This window comes from Maylandia zebra, linkage group LG20 (genome assembly GCF_041146795.1).
Source record: "Maylandia zebra isolate NMK-2024a linkage group LG20, Mzebra_GT3a, whole genome shotgun sequence".
NCBI classification, from domain to species: Eukaryota; Metazoa; Chordata; class Actinopteri; order Cichliformes; family Cichlidae; genus Maylandia; species Maylandia zebra.
Genome location: NC_135186.1, coordinates 35,578,250 through 35,593,808, shown reverse-complemented (window position 1 = coordinate 35,593,808; position 15,559 = coordinate 35,578,250). Strand labels below are relative to the sequence as shown.

The 15,559-nt window shown below is 39.6% G+C and overlaps 1 protein-coding gene across 1 annotated transcript in view; it reads right to left on the bottom strand.

The window, feature by feature from the left end:
- The window catches only part of itpr3 (inositol 1,4,5-trisphosphate receptor, type 3), a 78,623-nt gene that overhangs the window by 45,063 nt on the left and 18,001 nt on the right, over window positions 1–15,559 (bottom strand). The window contains exons 3-18 of the mRNA XM_012925316.3: window positions 12,301–12,371; window positions 9,605–9,726; window positions 9,239–9,325; window positions 5,878–6,036; window positions 5,612–5,710; window positions 4,578–4,661; window positions 3,907–4,053; window positions 3,723–3,818; window positions 3,415–3,459; window positions 2,912–3,054; window positions 2,141–2,240; window positions 1,535–1,695; window positions 1,308–1,449; window positions 958–1,122; window positions 516–688; window positions 32–151 (exon numbers count right to left, since the gene is read on the bottom strand). Coding sequence (XP_012780770.1) covers window positions 32–151; window positions 516–688; window positions 958–1,122; window positions 1,308–1,449; window positions 1,535–1,695; window positions 2,141–2,240; window positions 2,912–3,054; window positions 3,415–3,459; window positions 3,723–3,818; window positions 3,907–4,053; window positions 4,578–4,661; window positions 5,612–5,710; window positions 5,878–6,036; window positions 9,239–9,325; window positions 9,605–9,726; window positions 12,301–12,371 — 1,914 coding nt within the window. The remainder of the gene's footprint in view (window positions 1–31; window positions 152–515; window positions 689–957; window positions 1,123–1,307; window positions 1,450–1,534; window positions 1,696–2,140; window positions 2,241–2,911; window positions 3,055–3,414; window positions 3,460–3,722; window positions 3,819–3,906; window positions 4,054–4,577; window positions 4,662–5,611; window positions 5,711–5,877; window positions 6,037–9,238; window positions 9,326–9,604; window positions 9,727–12,300; window positions 12,372–15,559) is intronic.

Sequence of the window (15,559 nt, the reverse complement as noted above, 5' to 3'; positions counted from 1 at the left end):
GTAAAGCGATCTTTATTCCCTCCCGCCTCACTCTGTCTTAATGAGGATGTCCTGGTTTTTGGGGTCCAGGACACATTTACAGATGAGCTCCTGTGTGACGGGGATGGCCACGTTGTTGGACACACACAGGTCTGACAGGTAGTCCAAAAACCTGCAAAGTCCAGGAAACACCAAGTCAAGTAGTAAAACAGAATATAACAGAATAGCACTTTATTACCACTTTCAAAAGTAAAAGCTATAACTTTGGACTATATCACTGCTTGGATTTGCCCAAAAAATGCAAACATCCTTATCAAAGGCAGACTGCAGGAATTTGAGGATTTTGACTTCTGCAGGAGATAAGCAATAGAAAATGTTGCCACCGTCCTTATTAGAAAGTCAGAAACCACTGCTGCCTTGGTGTTAGCAATTTTAATCGCTTCACGCAGCTTGTGTCTTTGGATTGAAGATTCAAAATCCTGGAGTCTAATCTGCACTTGGCATGTACTCGGGATTGTTACTGTCTCCGTGCGTACCTGGGTTCTCGGTTCTTGCGGACCAGACTGACAAAAGTCTCCACCTCGGTCTTGGTGATGTGTTTCTCCAGCAGTTTGCGGTTATTGTGCAGCAGGGCAGTGATGGTGTCCTCAGCCAGGATGTCGTACCCAATCTGACTCTGCATCACACCGAACTGCTTCGCTATATACTCCTGGAGAGGGGTGAATTTTGAGTCTCTGTGATCACTGTTATCTTCAGCTGTTCTACCATTAAGAGCTTTATCAGGCATCAAAGTTGTGTCATTTTTAGCATTTAGTAGCTGGTTTGTCATTCTGCTTTCACAAAATGATTGAAAATAAGAGCTTTTGGCTTAACAAAGAAAACACCGGGACAGCTCCAAACTCGTAAAAGTCTCAACTTTATAAAGCTTATAAAGATTTGAAACAATAAAAACTAGTATGAATGTCATCGTCCCCTCACCTGGTTCTTGCGGTAGTCATCCTGAGAGTGCCGGAGGACTCTGTAGCTGAGTCTGAGCATGTACTGGTAGGGAGCATTCTTCTGGTCGGCCAGCTCCTCCAGGCACAGCAGAGGACCTTCCCCTCCTGGCCGGTCCTTAAAGGGGGCCTTCAGGATGCCGAAGATCTGATCAAAACACACAAGCACACACTTTCAGACAGCTGGAAGTCCTTTAGGACATGGTGTTTGTATTATCTGATGTTGCACTCAGAAGGAGTCAGAGGACACTGGTTCAAGAGTTGGCACAGGTTCCAAACCAGCCCTTGTACTATTTTACTGGAAAAGGTGTGTGAGTATTTTTAGGATCAGACCTGTTTGAGGATGTTCTGTTCTCTCATGAGCTTTTGTCTCTCTCGGTTAGGTTTGGTCATCATTACATCCAGGACAGGCTGCCCGCTGTTAATGACATCAGCCACAAAGAAAACCACATCTTCCAGCAGCTTGATGGCATACCTGACCAACAGAAACACCAGAAAGCATTAACTCCTCCTGAGTGCCAACAAAGAAAGTAAACTTTCTTTTCAACGTGGCTCATTACTTGCGGTCGTTCTGACTGATGAAGCCCTGGCTGAACTGGTCCACCACAGTGCTCAGCATGGCGCTGGCATCATTGGCAAAGTCCAGATCTCTGATTTCCATCACAGGAACGGAAACAATAGCGAACGCTTCTTTGTCCTCTTTTGTGGGACATGTCCCCAACTGCAAAAGAACTTAAATTAATATTAAACAGACACTTCAAAGAGTAACTTCATCTTATTTCTGGTAAAAAAAAATCATGTTTTTGTGCATTTTTAAATTGATGGTTTGGATGAATGGTTAATTATTCTTGACTGTTGGTTTTGAGGCAATGGCTATTAGCTTAATAATGATTAAAAATAATTGATCATGTAGACTATTAACCAGGAAACAAGAGAAAATGTCTGTTCCAACTGGTTGAACAAACTTATTTTGTTTTGTTTGGCCACCATCTTAAAAGTCCCAAATATTCCTTTGTCAGATTTGAGAACACCAAACAATCAAGTATTTGGAGTTACTACATCATACAAATGTTTTTGTAATTGTAGTTCCTTAAATTAAATTAAATGGAAGACTAAATCAGCTAAGCACCTTTTAGCAGGAAACCTGATCAAAACTAAGACCTCACCATGAGCCTGATAGGGCGCTCCTCATCGATATCGATGGGGACGTTGGTGCTCTGGATCCAGGTGTTCGTGCAAAGATGCCTCAGGCGCACGTATGAGTTTCTAAAACATACACAGCCCTCGGTTTTAATCCCTTCAACTTCGTTCTGAAGTCTGTGGGCTCCTCGTTAAAGAAAACTAATGTCTGTCATACAAATGCAGCTTAAGAATCATTGTCAACTATTGTCTTATATATTATTTATTCAATATATGTAGGTCAGTTTCACAAATGTTTTTAAAATTCATTTTTAATAGTTTCCCTGTAAAAACAAATAACCTGAAATGAGAGTTCCCCATAAAAATATAACAGTTATTGGATATTTTTAGGGAAAAGTTAATGAGAACACAATAAGATATAAAGAAACAGCAGCATATAACAGCAATATAACGACAAAAACACTTTATCAGATGATTTAAAAGATTTGTTTTGTTTTTTAAACTTTGAAAAGACGAGGACATAAATCTTAAATCTTGTTTTTAATTTTCCCTTTTTTCTGTGAGGTACAGTGAAATCATTCTCTTTTTCAGACAAACAGTCATTGTGTATTTAGTTGAAGTGCAAAACAGATTCATTAAAATGACATTCAGTCAATTACGATTTCAAACTATTTCAAACTATTTCAATTTCTTACCATCTGAAGGAAAAGTGGACCTCGCTCCCATAATGTCCCTGTCCTCTAAAGTCTTTTACTGTGAAACATCTGCAGGAAGTTAAAGGACTCGTGTGTTCCTACCGTGGTACGAAGGAGTCGGTTTTCTGCAGCGTAGTCGGGTCGAGCTCGAACAGCGAGGCGATGTCGCTCCCATGAGGCACCGCGACCAGCTTGTACTTGATCCTCTCTCCGTGGGACCGCTTGTTGCTACGGCTACCGTCCATCTACAGAAAGGTCAGAGGTCATGTATAGGATGTAAAGGGGTTAGATTACTGATCAGCGTGGACTTCATTCAGAAGAGGCTGTTTCTGGCTGCATCGATCTTTGATGGACTTGAAAAACACATCAAAATGAGGCAAAAGTGTTGAGGCACTTCCTGGAAACAATATATCATTTTTCCTGAAAATTTTGAAATGAAAATGTCTTTGCCTTAAATACCTGAACGTAAATGTCATCAGAGAAAAGTCAGACACAAAGTGTCCCGTCTCCTGCAGAGTGTAGTTATAGCCCTTTCAAAATAAAACCTGGACACCCGCTGTGACTTACCGATGCCTTATATCTTATGTGTCATGGAAGAGACTCACCGAGGAAGACAGCTCCACATTCTCTCCTTTATAACCCGGGTTCTCCTACAACAACGACAACAACAACAACACAAATAAGAGGTCTTCAACAATGAATTTATTGGATAGCAGCTCTTTCCTTTCCTTCCAACAATTCATTACTTATATATTATTTATAGATAAATAATTATCAGTTAGCATCTACATCTATGAAACTGCATCTGTTGTAGCAAAACCACAGCCATAGCGTGGTGTTTGGTATTTGCTTTAACGGTCAAACTTCATTCATGGACTGCTTCTTTAGTCCACCAGCTTGATCTCATAGTTACCTCAGCAGCCAGGTAGTTTCCAGTGGCCAGGTGTTTGAAACGGTAGAGACTGTTCCAATGTCCCGCCCCTCCGCGGCATGGATCATGATGGACAACCTGTCAAACCAATCAGCACATAAAGAGAAAGTTTAACACAAGTGGAAGTTTAGAGAATTTGTGTACTTGTGTGTGTTTGTTTGTGTACCTCAACCTCCCACAGGGCGTTGGAGCTGGTCGCTGATGTTGCTGACTGCCTCAGCGTGGTTCGGAGGAAAACGTGGAGTTTGCTCTTGTATTCATCGCAGGTCAGAAACTTTTCCTGCTCAGCGTGAAACAAGCGCACCACGTCGCCCTGACAGAGACAGGAAGATCTTAAAGGAGGACTGAAGGACAATTTGGGTTCGTCTGCGAGTCTCCTGAGCCTCTCCGGGCATTTATCGTTTATCTCTGAAACAATGTTGGTGACAAACAGCGCTCCTGCTGGCTCTTTGACTTACTGACAGTAACTGTGACTCTTGGGGTGAATTTCAGCATAAAACATGCAGTCACAGAACTTTACTATGCAAAGAGTTTAAAAAGATCCCAGGAGATGGCCTGGAGCTGCAAATATTCCAACAAATAAATAAAAAGTAACAATGAAACTAAAAGTAGGAAAAGGCGAAGGTGAAGACCTCCACAAAGGAACGGTAAAAAACAGGGAAAAGACTTTAAATTACTGAAGTTATTGTTCAGATGTTGTTTTAATGTCTAATTTGAATATATGCATGTGAAAATTTTAAATCTATCTGTGGCACTAAACACGACTTCCTTTTAAAACACTAACTAATGCCTGTATTTCTAGCGCACTTATACTGTGTGCAGTGCTGCTTCACTCACTCCTTTGAGGACTTCCTCTCTGTGATCGTTGAACATCATGAACAGGTTGATCTTCCAGCTGGTGTTGCAGTTCACAGAGTTCACCTGCAGAGGGCGCAAACATGCTCTCGTTAGGGTGTGGGGAGCGCAGTAGAGGCAGTGTGCATTTGTATAATCTCGTATAAACACGATCAAATCAAAACATTTGTGTTTCTTTATGTTTATTTTAACGTTTTGTGCTTTGAATCTCTTTCTAGGCTAATACTTGTGTTATTTCTTGCCTCATATAATCACATTTATTCTCTTTTCAGATTTGTTTTCACATTATTAAAATATCTATTTTGTCATGTTGCATTATATTTATTTAGCTATATGAAATTCTACCTATTTGTGCTACATTACAGGTTTATTGTGATTATTTTTACAAACTGTAACTATGGAATTTCCAGATTTTAGGATAAAACAGATCTTATCATTTTGTTTCTTTGTAGTCATTTGTGAGTCACTTTACTGTGAAATTCATTAGACTAACAGAAACCCACGGGCCACTTGAGGTACTAAACAGTCAGCAGTTTCCCCACGTGAAAAATATTTCTATATATCCAAAGAACACGCTGCTTTTCTTTCTTTTTATTGATTTTAAACTGTTTGTTTTAAGAAATCATTAACTTTAACGTGTTAATAATTTTCCAGAAGCCTCAGTCTTATCATTTAAATAAATAACTGCAGACTCTGCTCACAGTAACAATTATATCACAGCATCCAGCAGCGACGCCATGTTTAATGAGCAATAATTAAAGATAACTGAGCTTTGAGGTCTCAGTTAGAAAAGTGCTGTATAAGAATCAGTCCATTTACTATTTGTGTGTGGTGCGTAAAATGAGTAAAGTGCAAGTCATGTATTTTCCCGTCATCATGGGAAATGACACATAGTGAATATCCGGAATGTGAGAGAATAACCTGCATGTCATCTCTAAAACAAGAGGGCGCCAATTTCAGGGAAATGAGAAATGCTGAATATTTCTCTCAGTTTTCTGATCATCACTTTCTCTCACCTCTTTGCATCCCGGATGGTCGGTCAGTTCGTAGTTTGAAGCGTGCAGCGGCTGACCAGCGTTCACCGGGTTCAGGATCACTTTATCTCCCACCACCACCTGCAGCAGAGAGCAGACTGAATAATCTGCAACTATGGATCTATTGTATATATTTTGATGCTCTGATGGTGGCACTAAAAACGAAAGGTCAGGCTGTTGCCATGAGCGCAGATTTTCCTGTAATGTGCAACAGTGTTTCACAGATGTGTGGCGTAATGTGCATTTACATTGTCTCCGTTGGCACGCAGCTTCCAAAACGGCTGGATGAAGTGCCAGGAGCCTTCGTTTCCCGTCCCGTCCAGAGTGACTCGCATGGCGTTCTTCTCCAGCAGAGCCGGCAGCCGTTTGTTCACCGTCAGGTATTTATTACTCTTCATGTGGAGCAGCTGCAGACACATGTACATCATTGCACCGTATGTCACGTAGACAGCATTTAAAATATGTCACTAGGGCATTATATAACCAAATGCCACTAAAATAGCAACTGTTCTGGAAACAAGATCTTTACTTTGTCTTTTTTTTTTTTTAACATACTGTGAAAAAGTGAACACAAATCAAAAAAACCTCACAGATTTTTTGCTGCTCTGGTATTTAAAAGAGACACTACTGTACATTTGATTACACTTGAAGGAAAACACTGACTTCTTCACTTCTTCATTAGGATTAGATCAGTGTAACTAAAATTACTTTTATGTTTAAGAAAGAGTTTTGTACATTTTTTGTTTTGTTTGTTTGTAGTTCACTAACACCGAGTTAGTCATCAACCTAGAAACTCACTGCACTCGTGGTGTCACAGACTGCAGATCTGAAGACAAATAAACAACAGAAATGATTGGAGTGAATTTTTGCTTCTGTGTTGTTTAGTTAATAAACTTAATAGACACACTTTTAATTTTTCATTTCATGGCTGAATGTTTTTAAACCTGTGAAAAAGTATCTTCACTAATCTTTTGCTCTTCAGGTTAGTGACACAGTCATACGTTCTACACCTTAAAAACAAACACACACACACACATTGGGTGTGGTATCGTCTGACTGAATCTTATTCAGATTGTTCTGTGGGAAATGTGTGTGTGTGTGTGTGTGTGTGTGTGTGTGTGTGTGTGTGTGTGTGTGTGTGTGTGTGAGAGAGAGAGAGAGCGAGGGAGAGAGTAATGACAAGAGGTCTTCAACCTTGAAAGGAAGTTAATATTGACACTAACAGATAACAGCATGTACATACTCACTAAAGCAGTGCTGCTGTGTGTGTGTGTGTGTGTGTGTGTGTGTGTGTGTGTGTGTGTGTGTGTGTGTGTGTGTCTGTGTGTAAATGATCATACAAACACCAGCAGGGTCGATTACAGCTATAAAAAGGGGAGCGGAGGCGTGTGAATCACCTGGTTATCATGGCAACTGATGTCGCCCTGCTAGCAAAGAGTAGCGGTCACAGTGCAGACACTGGTTGGCTTCAGAGCAGGAAGTCCTGATAGACAATGCAACTCTGCAGGCGTGTTCTTATATGCAGACGTGTTCAGATGTGTAGCCTGTGAGTGCTGTCTAACGTCACCACAGTGAGATTTAAAAACACATCTGCATTGACCTGGAACTTTGATTCTTTTGAACTTTTAAATGTGCAGTAAGTTGGATTTTGGCCTCTGCTGGGTGGTGGGAAAAAAATTGTTATAGATAATGTGTTAAGATTTCTTTAAACTGCAGCTGCTGCACACAAAGGACATTAACATTACATTACAGACACACCATCTGTTAAATTGTTTGTTATGTGCTTATTTTTATTGTAATTCTTTCCCTACAAGGGATGAAAAAACCTTTATTACAAAATATGCGTGAAAATGAATTTCAAGCATGGATACTGGCAAATGTCTTTTATTTTATTAGTATCAATATTCAGCCGATGTGGTGCGTTTAGCTAAACTGAAAAGGGATAAAAACACCGAACGGGAAAAAAAATAGCATAACACATTAACTCAATCAGACCAACTGATAGACAAAGTAGCAAAAGAGTTTTTAGCAATGTGTTAAATAAAATTTAAATTCATGACTGGGCCATCAGAGATGTTCTGGGAGGGAAGCAAACTGTTGGCTAACTTAGAAGCTACCACTGAAAGTTTTTGCTATAACAATCTTTTGATGGTGTTCAGTCATTGGCTAAAATCTCACTTTTCCATTTTTCCAGTGTCAGTTAAATGTCACTTCTCTCTCACCAACCATCTGAAATTGAAGAAAACAACAGTATGACCTACTAACAGGGGGCTCTTAGGAGCGCCATGAAAACGAGGTCATGCACGCTTCCTGTTAACAATACTGCGAGTGGGCACGGGCCCTTATGGCAGCATTATTACTTTCAACAAAGAGTTTATGTGGCTGGTTGGTTACCGGTCTTTATGACAAAAAGGGCAAATCTATCTGACATTCTGTCATGTGCTCACTCAAAATAAGAAAAATAAAAAGTTCAGATATTCTTCTGGATCAAGGGATTTATATCATGCATGTTGCAAAGGGAATTTTCAGCATTGGTGAATCCATTTTTTTAAAATCATGGTTGGGCCTACCTAATGAAGGGAAACCTAAGATTCGCTCTCTTTGATTGAGCCATTAGGGCTTCTTTCAAGTTACAAGAACTCGTACAATAACTAAAACATTTTCCAGCTTTTGTTATTTCCACTGCACTTCAACCTAAAGTTCCATAAAGCTGAGGCAAGTTGACACATCAAGACTGCTTTTTGAGTCATATCTAAATACAAGAGCATAAAATGAGAGGATTGACGTGCAAAAAAGAAAGCTTGCAGTTGTTTCTACATTTTTGTGCCCATATCAGTCAAGCTGCTGTCAGGTCGTGTCAGACAACGACATCTTTATGGTAGTCCTCGTCATTGAACATTCCTGTCTCAAATTGTAGCTGAATAGTTTATGCAAAAAGTGAAAAAGGAAATGTGTGAACTTCACTGACACAGCATGTGCTCATAGAAGGAAGCTTACTGGGCAAAGTAAATACATCCAGAGGGCGCATGATGTTGACTGACAGTCTGATATGTTTCGTCTTTGGGTTGGTTGCAATGAAAAAACATTAACAGTGAAAAGAAATCGATGAGTCAGACGCAGGTAAAGGAAACAAGTGCAAACGTTGTTTACCTTCAGTCATGAGCGAATCATGAGGCAACATGATTCTGGGCTCCTTGCATCCTTCCTTGAAAGGCCTGCTACAGTCTTTCCCTGTGCCATTTCCTTCTTTATTGATTACATATTTGTATGTGGCAGTTTTCTCTCTTGTCTTTTTTAAATCATTTTGGTGTTTGGGCACATGTTTCTGGCCTTTTTTTGCCACCTTTGTTTTGTGGTTTTGCATTTCTCTGTGGAGGGTTTCCTCCTGGAGTCATTTAGTCAAAATACATATAAATGAACTGGATGACTCCATTAATCAATGAAAATGAGAACAAGCAGTGTATTGGAGAATATCTGCTTATTCATGAAAGACTGTGACCGATCAATCATACTAAATGTTCATAATTGTCTGTGTTTGGTCTATAATCACATAAATAGTCTACAAATCTTTGTGCTCCACTTCATTTGAATGAGAAATAATTCGTTTACCTGTATGACAGTTCCATATTTGACCACGTCTCCATGGACTTTCTTGTTTTCTGTCTCGTTCTGCTTCTGCTCCAGATTTGATGCATGCTGCAACAGACACAGCTCAATCCAATTAAACACAGCTCAATCTAATTAAACGTCTGCCAATGAGCCCTCTCTCAGGCTGATGTATAATTTGACAAATAACAAACCACCAACAGCAAGTCTGTAGTCATATTTCTCTGCTGATGTGCAATGGTGCCCAAGAATATCTAAGATATGTTTCGCTTCGCACAAAAACTGAGGGATTTAGTAATGATGTCCTCGTAGGTTAGCTAGCCTAGCTTCATCCATGCGCTCATGCTTCTGCTGAAATGTGTGTGTTACCTGTAGTTTTTGTAGCAGAACCACATCACCAATCTTGTCCTTCTCATGTTTGGCTTGTTTTGCTTTCCAGAACTGCTTCTGAGCCGAGTACCGACTCATAGGACAAACCTTAAACAGGCAGTCTGCAAGATGAAGAAGAACAAGAAGAAGGCACTTTCTTTGTTATTACATCACAAGACCGCCTGCAGAATGGGATGGAATTATATATAGAGATGCACCGTATAGTCAACACACATAACAAAAAAACGTAATGTCATATTTAAGCAGGAATATCTGATGGATTGTGAATCAGTACTGAAAATAATGTAAACTAATCCTTATGCTGGGTGCTGCCTGTTTATGGGCTTAAAATGGCCACAAAGCTAAAACAACATGTGGTATTTCCCAATGATTAATTTTAGGACCCAAAATGTTTTTTTAGGAAGATTGACTTTGAGTCTTTAATATATACAAGATATGCTCAGAATGAAAGGGTTTGGGGTCAACTCAAACTCAGCCCCCTGCACATGCACTGCCTGCCCACCAGGGGAGAGCTTCACTTCTTACTGTCTATATGTCACTACTATTTACCAGTTTCACCAAGATGCTGGTCTCAATCTGTGTTATGCTGATGACTTTTTTTTGAAACATTTTGTTATTATTTTTTAGGTCATATTTAAGCAGAGTAATAAGTGACTTCCTTTGATGTAAAATGGCAAATGGCCTGTATTTGTATAGCACTTTACTAGCCCCTAAGGACCCTTACACATCCAGTCATCCACACACTGGTGATGGCAGCTACATTGTAGCCACAGCCACCCTGAGGCGCACTGACAGAGGCGAGGCTGCCGGACACTGGCGCCACCGGCCGCTCTGACCACCACCAGTAGGCAACGGGTGAAGTGTCTTGCCCAAGGACACAACGACCGAGACTGTTGGAGCCGGGGCTCGAACCGGCAACCTTCCGATTACAAGGCGAACTCCCAACTCTTGAGCCACGATCGCCCCAGTATATTATAAAACCCTGGAAGATCATCATTATTAAATCCCAAAGGATTTAATAACATACTGAGATAAAATCTGATGGACATTTGTCTTGTTTTATGATATGTAAGGGTTAATAAAAATATTGAAAAGGTTAATCAGTAACAAAAATATTATTTTGCACTGAGTGTTTCCTTTTGGTAGGCTTCCAGAAATCGACCAATTATGCTGCTATTTAAACACAAGCCAAAAAGAATTGAGTGATAAGTGACTTCAAGCCACTTGTTTGTGTGCTATGGAAGCGGAAGCAGCAGACATTTGTGCACAATGAAAATGTGAGGCATCGCCATGACTGTTAGGATTCATCATGTGGGCACGATGAATGAGTGCACAGAAGACAGACAGACTTTGTTTAATTAGACAAGATAAATAAGCAATTAAAAGAATGCTGGAGAGAGCAGCATTCAGTAAAACTAATACAGTTGGAGCGAAGTGATGCAAGAGCACAAAAGACGGGCAAATATTGACTCTCCTCCAGCAGATCCTGTATGTTTTCACGCTGTTCCAACTGTGTGTTTGTACAGCAAACAGAATTTGCCTGTGTGTAATTGCTCTGTGTAACATTACTAAGATATGAATGTTGTAAAAATCAGCTTAACATAGAGTACTAAGCTTTGAAACAACCATAGAGAAATCATATAGTATTTAATTAGGGTGTAATTGAAGGAACAATGATGACTTTTGGACGGCCGTTGATTTTTTTAGTTGATATAAAAATTGCGTTAAAAACATTTGGAGAAACAGCTTCAACCTTTATATTTCAGAACATGGCTTTATTTATTTGATCTAATAATTCAAATTATATTCATTATTATATATTATCATTACTGTGTTCTTACTTCAAATAATGCATGTATTTCTTAATAAATTAATGCATTTACCCACCATTGTTGTGTTCCTGCACCTTTAACAGTGCGTCCACACTCCTTTGTGCCGTATTGGCTTTTATGAACTTTCTCATACATTTTTGACATAGTTTTTATGTGTCAGAGCTGCTAACAGTGTGACCTACTTAATGCCAAGATTTCAAATTTTAAATAAAAAAGGAACATAGTTCACGAGGGCAAAGACTTATGATAAAGAGAGAGATTATTTATTTGTAAAATTAGTTTAAACAGTCAGCACAGTGAACTTCAGTCCATCAGTCTACCTGTTAAGTCTATACACTGCTCTTATGGCTTCTTTGTTTTGCTATCAGATGGTTTTGTTTTTCCATGTGGACTCTTATCAGCCACCAGTAATGCTGAGGAAATGTGTGAGATGTTTAAATGCAATTTAACAATTTCATAAGTTTGATCATCAGACACTGGAGCTGCTGTCTGTTCTGGATTTTTACTTTTTTAACCTTTTGCTGTCAGTCACTGTTTGTGGTCCACTTATAAACTGGTTCAGCTGCTCAGTGAGAGCAGATGGTGAAGTAAGTTTATAAGAGAGAGAAATCATCAGAGAGAAGCTGGTGGAAAACTTCTCCTCCAATGGTCTCTGATGATCATAGCTGGACTAACATCACACACACTCCATTTATATTTCATACAACACACTGGAGGTTTCATTCATCGTCATGAATCTGTTTATCACTTAAATAGAGCAGCAGACATTTATACCAAATTAAATAAATACCAGAATACTATTACTGATCCAAAACACAGCAACACAGCAACAGTCATTCTTACCCCTGAATTTCTTTGGGGGGTTGTCCAAATCTCCAGCAGCTGGCTCAACCACACATCGGTCATCTACCAACCTGCAGACAGACAAAGAACAGGAAACATGCCGTCAACAGTGGCGTCACCCAGAGGGAGAGCCCAACAACATCACAACAAGTAAACATTACATACTTTTCTTATGCTTATTTCTAGCTCTATGTTATACAGCAATTATATACATGTAAAGCAATTAAAGTAGTTTTGTGTGATTCACAGTTCAGAAAAATCCTTTATCTTACACCAGGCTTCGATGAGGCCCTTCAGTTCATCCTTTGTCTGAAACAAGCACATTAACCTTTCTTACCATCCAGGTAAGACTAAATACCTGAGTTTTCACCAGATCCCACATAAAAAAAATCACCACGTATTAAGACATGACATTAAGTGGGACTCAAAAAGAAAAAAACATGAACTAAAATCTCATGTTTTAGGCGCTCAGGTGCTCTGCTGATGAAAAATCACCCTTTAAAATTCATGTCAGGAACCTGATGACAAGGCAAAAAGTCAGGGTCTTAGACAGGCTTAGAGACCAGTCAGCAGCAGCCAGGTGACCGCTGCTTGTTATGGAAAAAATCCCCAAGAAAGTGAGTTTGATGTCTGTTGCTGTGAATTGCCCAAGTCAGTAGGGAAAAAACTGTATTCTCTAACTGGTTAACTGGGGGTGGCAGAAGGTTGCTGGCCATAAAGAGGCATGCAGTCCTGCACCAAAAACCTTCTTGTGATTGGTCACTAGAAGTTTGCCACAATCACCTGTACCCCCCTGCCATGGGAGGTGCCCACTCCCAAACACTCGCCTGCTTTCAGTTTCTGGCACTTTTTCCAGTTAATGAATACACATCCTTTTCTTTCCTGGTGACCAGAGGTTTCTGAGGGCGTCGCTGACCTGTGTGACTGAGGCTGTAGGTTTTTTTGGTTTCAGAAATATGCAGCTCTGTAGTTTGAAGGTTGTAGAGACAACATTGTAGATACTGTAGAGAGACACATGACCTAACAAGCTGAAATGACAGTCGGGTTGAAGAATAGTACTTTTGTTGTAATGCTTTTCTAAGTTATATCTTATTTAAATAATTAATTACAAACAAACTTGGAAAAAATAATTAAAATTAATTATAATAATTGACTAACTATACGTGGCATTTACTTTGTATCTTAAAAATGTTAAAAAAAAACACTCCAATACAATCCTGTTAACGAAACCTTAGAAATACAATGGAACTAAATAAATGAAATAAATATAACACTTGTCAGTGAAGCTACGCAGAGATCAATGCCGATAAACTGATTTCCAGTGAAATCTGACAAAACAGCCGGTAGCGTTTGGTGACAGGTCACTGATTAAAGCTTCTTCTCCCACAGATGGTCTAATTTGGAAAGTTGTAAGTAGGGTGAGAAATGTCTTGTTGATAGCAGCAGAAGCACAGTCATTTTAAGAGGTGACAGGAAGCAACACTCTGCAGTCTCGTGAAGACGTTTGTGGTAACTCTGCATCTATTTTTAGACAACTTTTCTCATTAAACGGGTTGGAGGTTTTCAACCAGTGCTGCCAAGACACAAGCTGTGAGCGGTGACTCTGCCCCCATCGGTACAGATTAAACTGATCGACAGCATGTTCAGCTCAAAACATCTGAGAGCACTTTATAGCCCTGCATTGTTTTCTGTTCCTGACATTAACCTAGAAATAATAGGCAGCTTAGATGATTTAGAACCAAACAGAAGAATAACAATACTGGGACTGACCACGCTAACAGTCACACTTCTTATATGTGTCTACAGTGGTGTGAAACAGAAAGGTTTCATAGGAGTTCAGCAGTGCAGTTTTGTGAATAAGAACGATGATTCAGCGCTCAGCACCTTTAGCAAGAAGTTCTCTTTTTCTGTTTGACAGTCTCTCGTAGTGTTGTGGAAGAACTTTAATCCGCTCTCCTTTACAAAGATCTCTTGATGTTTGTGGGCAGTTGTTTAAACTTAGACCCCCGGAGAGCAGTCATTTTGGTTTTCTACCTTAGACCCCCGCGGAAAAAGGGCCACGAGTCAGGTCAAACACAGATGCAAAAAAAATCAGGCCACTGTGCGATGTGTTCACTGCTACAGGTACACATGTGGTAAATGCAGACGACAGATACCGTGGCAGTGCCAGGATTGTGAGTGATTGCTGAAAATGTTGAAATGTACTCACTCACTTTTTATCATTATTTGTAAATATGTGTACAAATGGTTGGTTTTTTGTACTGTTTTCATCAATAAATGTCAGCAACAAAGGACATACAAAGGACATGTGTTGATTTCTCCCTAAGATGGCAAACTGAAACACTCCACTCCCAAACCCCCTCAATCACTCACCCCCACTCCCCTCCCTCCAGAATTCCTAGGTAACAACCTAATATACATATGAATGACTAGCCAATTTAGCTTCCACTTCCAGCATTTGACTGCTCTCCGGCTTTTAAAGGTAGAACGGTAGAAGCCTGGCAATCCCAGTGTTAAACACAGCTCTCTTAAGGTTGAGGTCTGGACATCTGACTGGGCCACTGCAACACCTTCATTCTTTTTATTTTCAGCTGCTGTGCTTGAGATCATTATTCTGCTTCATCACTCACTTTGTGCCAAGATTTAGCGTTTGGACAGATGCCTCACATTTAGAATATGTAGGAATACACAGGAGTGATTTTTAATTCTTAACTGCAATTTTCTAAAAAGCGGTAAGAATTAAAATACAAAAAATAAAAACAAAAGATTAACTTGCAGGTAAAGAAAAAAATACTAAATGAAAAGGAGTCTGCTTTCTCCTCCTCTCTGACGCTGTTGTTTCAGTTTCTTCAGTTGCACTTTCTGTATGTTTAAACAGTATGCTGATGCAGAATGGGCAAGCATGTTGGTTTAGATTAGCGTATGCACAGTGGTAAGAACAACATAGAATGGTGCTCCAACGGTAATTTTACCTGCACACTGTTTTTTGTGCAGTGTGAGAACATTTCTATACAAGTATTAGAGGATTCATTTGTTCCAGAGAAACAGGCCATATCATCAATATTCCTTTTGTATGTGTGAAACAACTATCAATCTGAACTAGCTGGTATTTATTTGTGCACCAGAAAAATTAACTTCTACCACGTTTTGTTATGGTAGAAATGATGTCCCTTTATCTATTTTATTCACTTCGCTTTTAAAATCTTTCTAACACACAGTGGAAGCGATTTAAGTTTTGGAATATAATAATAATAATAAT